The sequence below is a fragment of the Rhinopithecus roxellana genome, chromosome 14, assembly GCF_007565055.1.
Source record: "Rhinopithecus roxellana isolate Shanxi Qingling chromosome 14, ASM756505v1, whole genome shotgun sequence".
Classification (NCBI taxonomy): Eukaryota; Metazoa; Chordata; class Mammalia; order Primates; family Cercopithecidae; genus Rhinopithecus; species Rhinopithecus roxellana.
In genome coordinates, this window is record NC_044562.1 from 105,017,584 (window position 1) to 105,030,616 (window position 13,033).

The following is a 13,033-nucleotide window of genomic DNA, read 5'->3' on the forward strand; positions in this document are numbered from 1 at the left end:
CGATTCTCCTGCCTCAGCCTCCCGAGTAGCTGGCGCTACAGGCAGCTGGCACTACAGGCACCTGCCACCACGCCCGGCTAATTTTTATATTTTTTAGTAGAGACGGGGTTTCACCAAATTGGCCAGGCTGGTCTCAAACTCCTGACCTTGTGGTCTGCTCCAATCCGGCCTCCCAAATTGTTGGGATTACAGGCGTGAGCCACTGTGTCTAGCCCAGAAGGTTTTTTAATGAACAGAATTATCCTGGCCCACAACAGTATTTTGATGATATTTGTTAAAATACTACACAGTTTGTTATTCTAAGTGTTAGAAAGTAAATGTTTTCTCATTAAAGAAACTTAAATTTTCAAAATGTGGGCTGGGCACAGTGGCTCATGCTTGTAATCCCAGCACTTTTTGAGGCTGAGGCAGCCTTGTCAACATAGCAAGACCACCATCTCTACAAAAAAAGTTTTTGTTTTTTTTTAAATGTTTCAAAATATGAATTTGGGGTGCTTGAAACATGATATAAGCAACCATTTCCCCATTTTGCATCCTTAGTATTTTCCCCTTCTACTTCAACTGTAAACCAAAACTCCACATCCTGCTCTGCTTAATTCCTTTCTTTACATACGGAAGTATGTACATTTCTTTACTTGCTACGGCAGGATCCTTGACTACTATTAGTTTTACAGTGATTATCAAAATGTTCATCATAGTTTTATGGTAGTAGTATTCAACTTCAAATATTTGTTTTGTAAAAAATTGGTTCTTTTCAGGTACTGCACCTCATGGTGCGATTACATAAAGTTTTTAATTAAACTATAACTTCAAAACATCAGAAATAGTGAGTACATCCATAGTAAGGTAGTTAGGGTCACAGCTGTTTAATTTTACGACATTTCTTTTCTATACTCTCCAAGCAGAATCCTTTCTCCTTTACCTCGTTATTGTCTTTTCCTCAAGATCCTATATTCGTTTCCACCAACCAAGCTAATGCATGTTGTGAGCCCTCTACAGCTTTCTTTAAAAACTAAATTCAAAACAGACAAGACACAATTAATGAGGCAAAGAAATACGGATTTTAAGCTATGAATATGTCGATATTAAGCTACTAATAAAAGGGTTTATTTTTAATGATTGTGAACATGTTTAAAGTCAATCCTATAATAAAGCATACATTCTAATTTTAATTTTCTTTCCTATTTTAGTTCCATACAAAAGGAAATATTTATCAGGTAAGTAATGATTTGGTCTTTAAATTTTTCCCACAATTAAAAATATGTCAAAATTCTGGCATATTAAAATACTATTACAGATCCCTTTTAAAAATTATGTAATATAAAGTAGAACAATTTTTATAAGAATGTAGAAAGGTCTCTTAGTAATAAGACGACATTTTAAATATATTCTACAATATGTAGTTTTGTCTAGCTTCTTTGACTCGGGAATTTTTTTTAGATTCATCTGTGTTGTGCACATTCACTGAATTTTTTCCCTAAGCTTTATAATACTTTATAAATTATCATATATTGTCCATTCTCTTGTTTATGGATATTTGGATCACTTCTAGTTTCAAACTAATTTGAATAGAGCTGCCTATGAACATTCTCATACATCTTTTGGACTATGTTCTCATTTTCTTTGAGTATATTCTAGAAAGTAGAAAGCTGGGTCATAGGGCAAGTATATGTATTTAGATTTATTAGAAACCACCAAATTAATTTTTCAAAATGCTTAAATCATGTTACTACTGGCAGCGTGTCCAAGTTCCATTTGCTCCATGTTCATCCCATGATGATATTGTCAATTTCTTTATTTTTAGCCATTCAGATCAGGTGTGTAGTGATCTTTTTGCGGCTTTTTCATTTACCTGATGATGTTGAGCACCTTTCAGATGATTATTTATTTGTATATCTTTTGTGAAGAGGCTTTTACCCATTTGCGGAGTGCGGAGTGTGGAGCTTGACTCGCTGTAGTCTCCACCTCCTGGGCTCAAGCAATTCTTCCACCTCAGCCTCCCAAGTAGCTTGGACTACAGGTGTGGGTCGCCATGCCCAGATAATTTTTTTTGTACAGATGGGGTTTCACCATGTTACCCAGGCTAGTCTCAAACTCCTGGGTTCAAACGATCCACCCACCTCAGTGTCCCAAAGTGCTGAGATTACAGGCGTTGGGCCGCCATGCCCAGCCACCCATATTATTTTTATCGAGTTGCCTTTATTATTGGTAGGAATTTTTAAAACAACTTTCGTTTCTTTAAATTTGGATATGGGCCAGGCTAAATAATACAAAGCTTAGCCGGGCGCGGTGGCGAGTGCCTGTAATCCCAGCTACTTGGGAGGCTGAGGCAGGGAGAATTGCATGAACCTGGGAGGTGGAGGTTGCAGCACTCCAGCCTCGGTGACAGAGTGACTACGTCTAAAAACAAAAAAAATTGAATCTGAGTCCTTTGTCAGTTTTCTGTTTGGGGGTTACTACGATATAACTATGACAGAGGAGAAGAAAAGAAGTGTTGAGTTTGTGTGTATACAGGAATTACATCCTCATTCATCTATAGGAAGAAGACAGTAACAAGCGTTAAGTGTGGATATGCAGCAATTGGAACTCTCGTGGTGGGAATGTAAAATGGGGCAGCCTCTGAAAAACAGTGTGGTGGTTCTTCAAAAAAATTAAAATTACCATATGATCCAGCAATTCCACTTCTCAGTATGTATCCCAAATAACTGAAAGCAAGGAGTCTTTAATATCCGTACACCCATCTCTTTGATAGTTGTGTATCTATGTTCATAGCATCATCTGACATAGCCAAAAGGTGGAAGCAACCCATGTCCATTGATGAAGAGATAAACAAAATGTAATCTGCACATACAAATGAGTATCATTTAGCCTTAAAAGAGACGAAAATTCTGACTCATGCTACAACATTCATAAACCTGAAGGACATTAGGTTAAACAAAATAAGCCAGTCACAGGCTGGGCGCAGTGGCTCACGCCTGTAATCCCAACACTTTGGGAGGCCGAGGCGGGTGGATAACCTGAGGTCAGGAGTTGGAGACCAGCCTGGCCAACATGGCGAAATCCCGTCTCTACTAAAAAAAAAAAAAAATTAGTTGAAACCTGGAGGCAGAGGCTGCAGTGAGCCTAGATCACTCCACTGCACTCCAGCCTGGGCGAGACAGAGCAAGCCTCCATCTAAAAAAAAAAAAAAAAGAAAGAAAAGAAAAAGAAAAATAAGCTAGTCACAAAAGGCCAAGTTCTGTATAATTCTCACCTACAGTATGAGGTACCTGAAGTAGTCAACCTCACCAAGAAACTCTTTGCCAAGGGTTAGGTCAGGGAGAAATGGAGTTTCCATTTTACAAAATGAGTTGTTCTGTGAATGGATGGTGGTGATGTAGCACAACGAAGTGAATATACTTAATGCTATTGCTCACCTAAGATATCATTTGTTACATATCATTCTTTAAATTACATTTAAAAAAATCAAGTAGCAGAAGCATGTTATTGAGACATGGAGATAAACAGCTGAAGCAACAGGAGTGTAGTTAACTTTAAGGAATGGATGTTCAGGTGAGTAGTAGTGGAGCAGCACAGTATTTTCATTACGTATCTTCTAGAACTGATTTCTAAGCTATGTAAATGTATTACTTTGGAAAAAATAGAAAGATACATGTAAGTTGGAACATTTAGAAAAATATGTCCATGGCTTCAAAACCATGAATAGATGAAACATCTGGCAACACAGGGTCTTCAGACTACAGAAAAAGTAATCTCTAAATTCATTACATGTATATATGTGTATGTAAATCTGTATTAAATATGTGTGTATAATTTAGTGAGTAAATACTGTGTGTCAGACTTTCTCCTAAAGTTAGACACTGAAGACAGAGCAATGAACAAAACAAAAGCCCCTGCTCTCAAGCATACATTCTAGTGGGAAGGGTAAAACAAAAATATGTGAGATAGTGACATATCCTGTAGGGAAAATAGGCAGATATGGATGAATTCCAGTGCAAGAAGGGAGGTGTTGTACTTTTTTATTTTTAGTAGGGTGGCCAGGGAAGGCCTCATTTGATAAGGCCATGAGTTTGCAGAATGAAGACCTAAAGTCAAAGTGAAAGCCTGTCATGTAGATAGACAGGGATTACGCTTAGTCTGACTTAAGGCGTAACGGTAGTGAACATGGAGTTGAAGCAGCAAGGAAAACCACCCAATAATTAAGTGTAGCTGCAATCTTGGCAAACAGGGAGTTCCCCTTCATACCAAGTGTAAGCTGGAAGACTCCCTTGGGAAGAATACTTTCAACAGAATTAAGGTGTCCATAGTCGGATGCACCTAGTGTGGCAGACAGACAGGAAAGGGCAAGTTAGTCCAAGCTGGGTTCAGCAAAGGTTACTAGAGAGGACACGGGAGTTAAATCTTCAAGGACAGGTTATCTGAGATGACAAATCAGGACCAAGGTGAAGGGTTGAATTTTTGCTGTCACTTACTAAATGGACTTGGGCAAGTCATTTAAAGCCTGTGCCTCAGAATTAAATGCACACAGTTGGCACTCAAACTAACCTGAGGTTACAGCTCTACAAAATGTTTGTTTTTGAGGTGGATGATGTATAGTTCGGGCCTCAGATGATCAGTGTTAGAACTAGGGCATGAAAGTAGCAGTCAAATAGGAAACAGAAGAAAAATGTGTAGTCTTGATAATTAATAGAGAGGAAGTCTATAATTTCCAGATTGGATGACTGGGCAGTGGCTATTTGCAGGAATTCAAGGGATTTGGGAGTAAAGTGGGGGTACACACACATATTTATCTATGGATTTACATACAAAACTTGAATGGTTGAGATCAACCATGGAAAGCTTTGAGTCCACAAAGATGACTAGGAAGCAGTCATCTGAAAAACAGGAGAGCAAAGTCAAGGAAGCCAAGTGAGGAGATAACTTCAAGTCTGGACCGCTAACAATCTAGTTGCCTCACGTTGAACTAAAACATTCACGTGTTTATGCATGTAGTCATAAAGAGATCACTGTTGACCTTTGCCACAGGAATTTCAGAAAGTTGAGAAAATGGATTAAATAGGCGTAAGAAATGACAAAGAAGTGAAAGCTTGTTTCAATGTTTGTTATGTTTCCTCAAGTAAGGAACATTGTTAGGCTAAAAAGTATTTTTCCTAAATTTTGTTTCTTTAAAAAAGTAGGATTTCATGGTAAATACTTATTATGTGCTCAAGCAAGTAATGGATTTTTCCTTTAATTAATGAGGTGGATAATAGACTTCCTAATGTAAAACTATCCTAACCTCCAGATACAAACTACACGTTTTTTTTTTTTTTTTTTTTTTTTTTTTTTTTTTTTTTTTTTTTTTTTGAGACGGAGTCTTGCTCTGTCACCCGGGCTGGAGTGCAGTGGCCGGATCTCAGCTCACTGCAAGCTCCACCTCCCGGGTTTACGCCATTCTCCTGCCTCAGCCTCCCGAGTAGCTGGGACTACAGGCGCCCGCCACCTCGCCCGGCTGGTTTTTTTTGTATTTTTTTAGTAGAGACGGGGTTTCACCATGTTAGCCAGGATGGTCTTGATTTCCTGACCTCGTGATCCGCCCATCTCGGCCTCCCAAAGTGCTGGGATTACAGGCTTGAGCCACCGCGCCCGGCCCACATTGTTTTAATACACTGCTCATCAGTTGCCTTGACAACTGACTTTGTCACACATTTAATAGTATGCAGCTAACTAAAACCCGTGGAGTCAACTCTGGCTAAAGGTCACTTGCAGAATGTGAAAATAAAAGCAGCATATATACTTACTGTGTCTCACCCATCTTGGATGCTGTCCAGTTCTTAGGATACCAGGTCTTTTAAAGCTATGATTTAGTATGTAAATATCTCAATTACCATGATCTTTCAGACTTGTTTTTCTGTATTACCATCATGTAATATCTATTTTTAACGTAGATGCTACTGATTATGAAGCGATTATTGTACAATCATTAGTAGACTGAAATAAAGTGTGTTCACATTGGTAAAGTTAAGGTTCTACACTGAAAATGGGCTGTGTTAATTTTAAGAAAACTAACCACGGGGCTGGGCACAGTGGCCCACACCTGTAATCCCAGCACTTTGGAAGGCCGAGGGGGGCAGATCACTTGAGGCCAGGGGTTTCAGACCAACCTGGGCAACATGGCAAAACTCTCTACTAAAAATACAAAAATTAGCTGGACATCATGGCGTGTGCCTGTAATCTCAGCTACCCAGGCTAACACATGAGAATCACTGGCACCCAGAAGGTGGAGGTTGCCGTAGCCAAAAACTATGGAAGAACCCCATTTGAACTCAGTTTACAGAATTCTTGGCTTTTTTTTTTTTTTCATTTTAATGTCTTTAATAATACCAACAAATCCACCCTCACACCTTACCAAATCTTTACTACCAAATTTTATTTCAGGATTAAAAGATAATTCACTTGTGACCATTTCCTCACTCCTCCCAAAAAATCCTATCAATATCTGAAAAATATCAATGGCTCTCCCTCACTTTAACAAATAATTTGGCCAGATTTATCTCATAATCTTAAATACTTCCAGGTCTCATTTTAACAAGCACCAGTTAGAAATAATGGGTATTATGAATATATTTAATAATCAAAAATCTGTCAAAATTATTCTGAAAATTTTTCGCATTCTTTAGTCTACTACTATACATAATACAAGTACCTGCCCAAAAGTATTTTTGTCCTCCTAAACCAAGTTACTTTCCTCAATTTATTAAACTAGATTCTTAAAGAAAGATTACAAGGGTTTGAATAGGCAAGAACTGCAAAACTGGGCATACTTACAGAACTTCAGGGAAACACACAAATGAATGAATGAATGCAGACACCCAAAAGCAAGGTACTTTTACTGCAGCTCTTGGGTGTTTTTTCAGTTAAACAAATCTTAAATCTCCAAAGCCAGGTGAACCATTAAACCTCAATAATGTAACACATTATCTAAATACTAGAATTCCTAAAGGGAACAGTAGGTCTGAATTTGTAGTCTTAGAAAGTAAAGCAAAGGAACACAAACTGGAGCATGGTATACTTGGGTATTTCCATTTTGGGATCTTCAGGAGAGTGGAGAAGTGCACAACTTCCTAGAAAAAATGAGTAATATTCTTCAGGCCAAGAAATATAAATCTTGATAGTAACAAATGTGCAATTCTTGGTTTTCTCATCAGTGTGGGAAATTCTCAACAGAGAAATGTTTACAAAAAACTACAGTTGTGCTCATCAAAATATACTTGGCAACTTGTGTACCCTAATCTCCCATATGTTCTTTTGTCTTTTCCTTTTCAGATAACCATATTTTAATATCAGCTTTGGTGATTGCTAGCACAGTAATTTTGACAGTTTTGGGAGCAATCATTTGGTTCCTGTACAAAAAACATTCTGATTCTCGTTTCACCACAGTTTTTTCAACTGCACCCCAATCACCTTATAACGACGACTGTGTTTTGGTAGTTGGAGAAGAAAATGAATATCCTGTTCAATTTGAGTAAGTTTTTGGTAATCTTGCACTAAGACATCAACAAAATGCCCTGGCAGAGATTCTTGGGAAAAATTTTAATATAAAACTTGACATTGGATATTAGAGTTTTAATGGTTTTCCTTATTCCAGTCACATTTTTATATATTCATCTGTTGTGAAAAGAATCTTTAGGTTCATTAAAAAAACAGGTTTTAGAAATGATCTTAGATCTAATATAGTGATTTTAAGCATTCCGTCAAGTGCAGAATCTGTCACTTGAATGAAGGAAAGCTTAAAGCCCAAGAAGCAGATAAAAATAAAAGCCCAGCCTATTTATCTTGCCTGTTGTATCTTCCCTTATAGTTAGTTGACCCACATACGTTTACTAGTAAACATGAAATGGGGAATAAGTGATTTTAAGTACATTCCATACATTTCAATATCTTTGATAATTGTTTGGCAGATAATTCCACTAGAATGTGTATCTCCTTTTATGATTTAGATGAAGAAAATTTTACAACTTTTAACACCCCACACCACATAATTTTAGTTTCATTACACACACCATTTTATCAAAAATGATTCAAGTTTTAATGAATGTTTATAAGTCTTTTGAAACAAAATATGATCGCTGTGTCCAGGATGGCATGGAGAAAGCTGGCAATTAGGTTAAGACTTATATATCCTAGTGCCCCTTTAAGTATTTCTTTCTTGCCACCGTACCTTTCGTACCTTCCCCTGTACAAGAGATATCTCATTCTCCTCAAGCATTTATAAATTTTTCCTTCAACGACATGAAAACTGTGTAAACAAAAACCGAAGAAAAACACCGAAGAAAAACACTAAGTACAACTGTAGTGACAATGATCAAAGTTTTCAGTGCATTTATTGTACATTTTAAGAAAAAGGTGAAAATCATTTGGGGAGTAAAAAAATGAAAAAGCTGAAATGAGTGATTTTCCTCACCATCAATAAATCAAAAACAGGAAAGATAGAATGTATAAATTTCACATAAACTAGTCATGTATCACTTATCAATGGGGATACGTTCTAAGAAATGCATAGTTAGGGAATCTTCTTGTGTGAAAATCAGCTTGTACTTACACAAACCCAGATGGTATGGCCTATTTTGTTCCAAACCTACACAGCATGTTACTGTGCCGAATACTGCAGACAACTGTAACACAACGGTATTTGTGTATCTAAATATAGAAAAGGTACAGTAAAAATATGGTCTACTAAGGGAACACTGTTCTATATGTGATCCATTACTGACTGAAGTATATTGTCTATATTTAGAAGTCTGAATCTCAAAGAAAAGTAATCCTTCTCCTGAATCCACACCCCATCAATTATCTTACTTTCTTATGGGGAGATATACTATCTCACTAGCTTGACTAATGGCAACAAAGTCCCAGCTTTTGTAATCTTTTTATTGACCACATGAATCGAAAACACTCATCACAATTAACGGCACTATCATTAATGAGACATGAGTAACTAAAAAGTGACAGAAAACTATTAACAGTGTGGCTATGTGGTACTGAAAATGCAGGCATTACACCAGCTGTTACACAAGCACAAGCATGCTCCTTACATTTCTGAGATGTGGTGTAGTGTTTGAGATGTCTATTTTATTATTGATAGACTATTACTAATGTCAATACTGAACATTATCCTGGAATTCCTCCCTGGTTTTCCTACCCAAATTGTACCACTCCTTGAAGAACTACAGGCAAAGTAAAATTATGGCATATTATATCAACCAAGAGTTCTAAAGGAGTTCTTAAAGGAGTGGTAAAATTTGGGTAGGAAAGTGATTAAGTCCAACTTAAAACCAACACTCTCAAACATCTAGAACTACAATGTCCAATGAGCCACTAACCACATGAGGCTATTTAAGTAAATAAAGTATAGTTTAAAATCCAGTTTCCCAATTACATTAGCCACACTGTCAAGTGTTCAAATCACAGGTGGTTAGTGGCTACCATACTGGGCAACATACATCATAGAACATTTTCATTATAGGAAGCTTTACTGGGCAGTGCTGCTCTTAAATCCTACCTTCCACTCAACTCCCACACAACTTTCTTCTGTACGTTTTGATACTTTCTACCTAATGGCAGCTCTTCCAAAACAGCTGTTTTAAACTCTGATTTAATTTTCAATATTTGGTTTCATTTTTCAACAGGCCAAGAGGCCTCTGGTAATGAAGTGCTATATACATATATGATGGAGTCTCGCTGTGTCACCCAGGCTAGAGTGCAGTGGCTCAATCTTGGCTCACTCCAATCTCCGCCTTGCAGGTTTTCAAGCGATTCTCCTGCCTCAGTCCCCTTAGTAGCTGGGACTACAGACATCTGTCACCACACCTGGCTTTTTGTATTTTTGGTAGAGACAGGGTTTCGCCATATTGGCTGGGCTGGTCTCAAACTCTTGACCTCAAGTGATCCACCCACCTTGGTCTCCCAAAGTGCTGGGAGTACATGTGTGAGCCACCACACTCGGCCTACATTTTAATTTTCTTTATATACCAGAACATCTATAACGGGCCCCTTATCTACTCATTAGTCAAGAGATAATTGGATTACACAGGCAGGCTTGTTTACTACATTCAGAATGTAGAAACTGCTTTCTTCAACATCTTTGTTTTAGCTAGTAATAACTATAATTCTTTGGCAGATATTTAGAATAACATTTTAAACTACATTTTCTTAGAAAATTGCATTCTTTGTAGTGAGCAGTGTAAGGTCTCTTTTGTTTAGAATTTAAAACTGATAACCAATGAAAGCCTTTTCTCTAATTCCTCTACTGTCATTTACATGATAATCTGAAGCTAATATGACAATATTTAAATACTAAGTGGTACTAGGGAACTACAAGAATACTGTAAAGCTTAAGCCATTGTTATCACTGTCATTTAGCATTAATTTAATGACAAAACTATACAGAATTATCTTATATGCATACCAATCAATGTTTTGTACCATGTAGTTAAAATTTTTAAATAAAGTTTTATGGGTTAAGCAGAACATAATTGTCACACTGAATTTTATTAAAAGTATATATACTTCAAATTCAAAGCATCCCTAAGGACCCACAGAATATATTAAAACTACCACCCTAAAATTTTATATTTTTGCTTTAAGACAGACAATGCAAAGATAACTGGCAAAAGGTGAGCAATATTTTAGAACATTTATATTACTGCTTAAAATGAGATTTGCAATTTTAATAAAATTATTGGTTATGAAGTTTGATGTCTTCTTCGAGCACCAGTTTAAAAGGAAACATTTCAAACTGTAAACTAAATCCGTGTGCACTTTATTTCGAGCCAATGTTTTACATAAGACCAACAAACTAAGTGTGGGCAAATTGTTCATTCACTTGAGAAATTACATGGTTCCATTTAGGTTTGAAAAAGTAGTTTGTTGCCATAACATCAGACCTTAAGGTGTTTTAAAGTGTATCCTAAGGGTATTGACAGAAGAAAAATACAGTGTTGTGGAAGTATACACAACTCATGACCACAGTATAGATCCATTCGTGGTAAATAATGTTCATCTGTTCTCCAAAGGTAGTGAAAAATATTAAGTCATCAAATAAATGCTCAGAATTACCAAGGAACAGTTAGAAACGACCAGGATCCAAACAGGTTATTTATATATTTATCTATAAAGAAGTGACAACACTAAAAACCACATTGAAAACCAGTGTTTTAAACTCTGAATGTGGGATTTAAAAATATTCCATTAACTTGAGATTGCAATAATTTTTTTTAAACCAAATAGCATTTGACTGGCAAGTCTCATATAATTCACAGCTGTAATATTCCTAAAAGGAATATCTACATACTATAGCCTATCAAATATAATCTGCATTTTGCAAATCAATACAAAAATCTATCCATCATTTATACATTTTATATTTATATACTTTTTAAAAATTAGGTTTTATTGCTAAATGAATTTGGAATTCAAATTAAATTTGGAAACCTAATATAATGCTCTTCTCATAACCTTCTCCCCATTCTTTTATAAATTTTTAAACACTGGAAGCAAATGATTACCAAAATGAGCTGCAACTTAAGGCATTTTAAAAGAAAAAATAATTAGGTGCCATATAGCATTTTATTTCAAAAGTATATTTTGTCCCACTTTTCTCACTAGCAAGAGAGTAAAACACAAATCTTTTTTTCATAAATAAGACTACAGTAATCAGAACACAAAAAAAGGGTTGATAGGCATTGCTTATTTAAAACAAGGGTAATATTTCCCCACTCAAAGAAAAAAACCTTTTTGATTACCAGTTTATAAACATCAGATTTGCTATGTTAAAAAGTCCAACAGAATTTTAATTCAGCAACAATTGAGAATGAATATATATATACAGGCATACATGTGTATGTATATATTCATTTTATATATAGTAAATGTATTAGGCATTCCCCCACAAAAGTAATTTATATTTAATTGCCATTTTTAATAAACATTTGTGTTTACAGATCATCCATCTGTCTTATATGAAGTTAGGCAATATCAAATGTCCTGTTATGGTCTCCATCTTCTTCGGAATCATCCTCTGAAGCTGTTGAAAGAAAACAGGATGATCAAGAATGATTTTAATGGGGATAAGAATGGGAAGTGTAAATATGAAGCCAGAACAGCAATGACTTGTAAAAACAAAAATCCCAATTTAGTATACTGTTTGATCAAAATGATAAGTTGTATGACAGGGTTAGGGTGGTTTGACTGGGTGATGCCCAAGCACAATGCTCCCGCCCCCACATCTTTTTGTAATGTTGTATCAATTTTTATAAAAATGAAAATGCTTAAAAATGTGGTTCAAGAGCATCTTCTAAAATGTTTCTGAGATCAATCTGTGTTCATAGTAGCTAATGATACATAAACACTAGGAAAAAAGTGAACTTAAGGCAAGTGCTCTCACACACCTGAGTAGAATCTGGCTTATTACCGCTGCATGTTTGATGCATCCGATGAGAATGAAAAGAAATGTACATAGAATAAGAGGTTATGGGTGTTCTTGCAATTTACATCAAAGCTATGTCTATACAATGCCAAGGTAAAAGTTCATTTAGTAAGTCAAAAAAGCTTCATATAGACACAGCCTAAATTAAAATAATTGGATTCAGTAAAAACCTACTGTTGATTATTCCCCTGTCTCCACACTGTCAGAAACTTATCACTTTTACAACATTTCTGACCTCAATTTATTCAAGAGTCACTAGTGGCTCAAGAGTTAAAAATAAAGCATCCTCGGTGTCTTTAGGAAAGACATAGTAAGTATAAAACTATGAATTCTATAAACTGCTTTGCATGTGAAAGAAAATGCAAGCTCACTAAAATAAACATCTAATCAGCATCTTTCCCCCATTATCAAGGGCAAAAAGGCTTAATGCACTCTCTTTTTATATTTACACTGGACAAATTAAGAGCATCCAACAAATGGAATCAACCTAGGGCAAAGCACAGAAAAACTATGCAACACTAATAGATTTAAATCCATTTAATAAATGACACAAGCATATAACTAACT

The 13,033-nt window shown here is 36.0% G+C and overlaps 2 protein-coding genes across 8 annotated transcripts in view; one reads left to right on the forward strand and one right to left on the reverse strand.

Moving 5' to 3' along the window:
- CD302 (CD302 molecule) overlaps positions 1-13,033 on the forward strand; it is a 41,748-nt gene that overhangs the window by 13,838 nt on the left and 14,877 nt on the right. The window contains exons 5-7 of one of the 3 annotated variants that reach the window (XM_030916302.1): positions 1,191-1,217; positions 7,306-7,504; positions 11,982-13,004. In XM_030916302.1, the coding sequence (XP_030772162.1) occupies positions 1,191-1,217; positions 7,306-7,504; positions 11,982-12,003 (248 nt within the window). In that variant the 3' untranslated portion in view covers positions 12,004-13,004. Of the gene's footprint in view, positions 1-1,190; positions 1,218-7,305; positions 10,732-11,981; positions 13,005-13,033 lie in introns of those variants that run through there. The other 2 variants (XM_030916303.1, XM_030916304.1) reach the window with 2 other exon arrangements.
- Positions 10,512-13,033, reverse strand: part of MARCHF7 (membrane associated ring-CH-type finger 7) — a 56,360-nt gene continuing 53,838 nt past the window's right edge. For 3 of the 5 annotated variants that reach the window (XR_004053160.1, XR_004053158.1, XM_010379115.2), the window contains one exon: positions 10,512-12,064. Coding sequence is in view for 3 of the 5 variants with exons in the window: in XM_010379115.2 (XP_010377417.2) it covers positions 11,996-12,064 (69 nt within the window). In the remaining 2 variants the exon portion in view is untranslated. The remainder of the gene's footprint in view (positions 12,065-13,033) is intronic. The other 2 variants (XM_010379117.2, XM_010379113.2) reach the window with 2 other exon arrangements.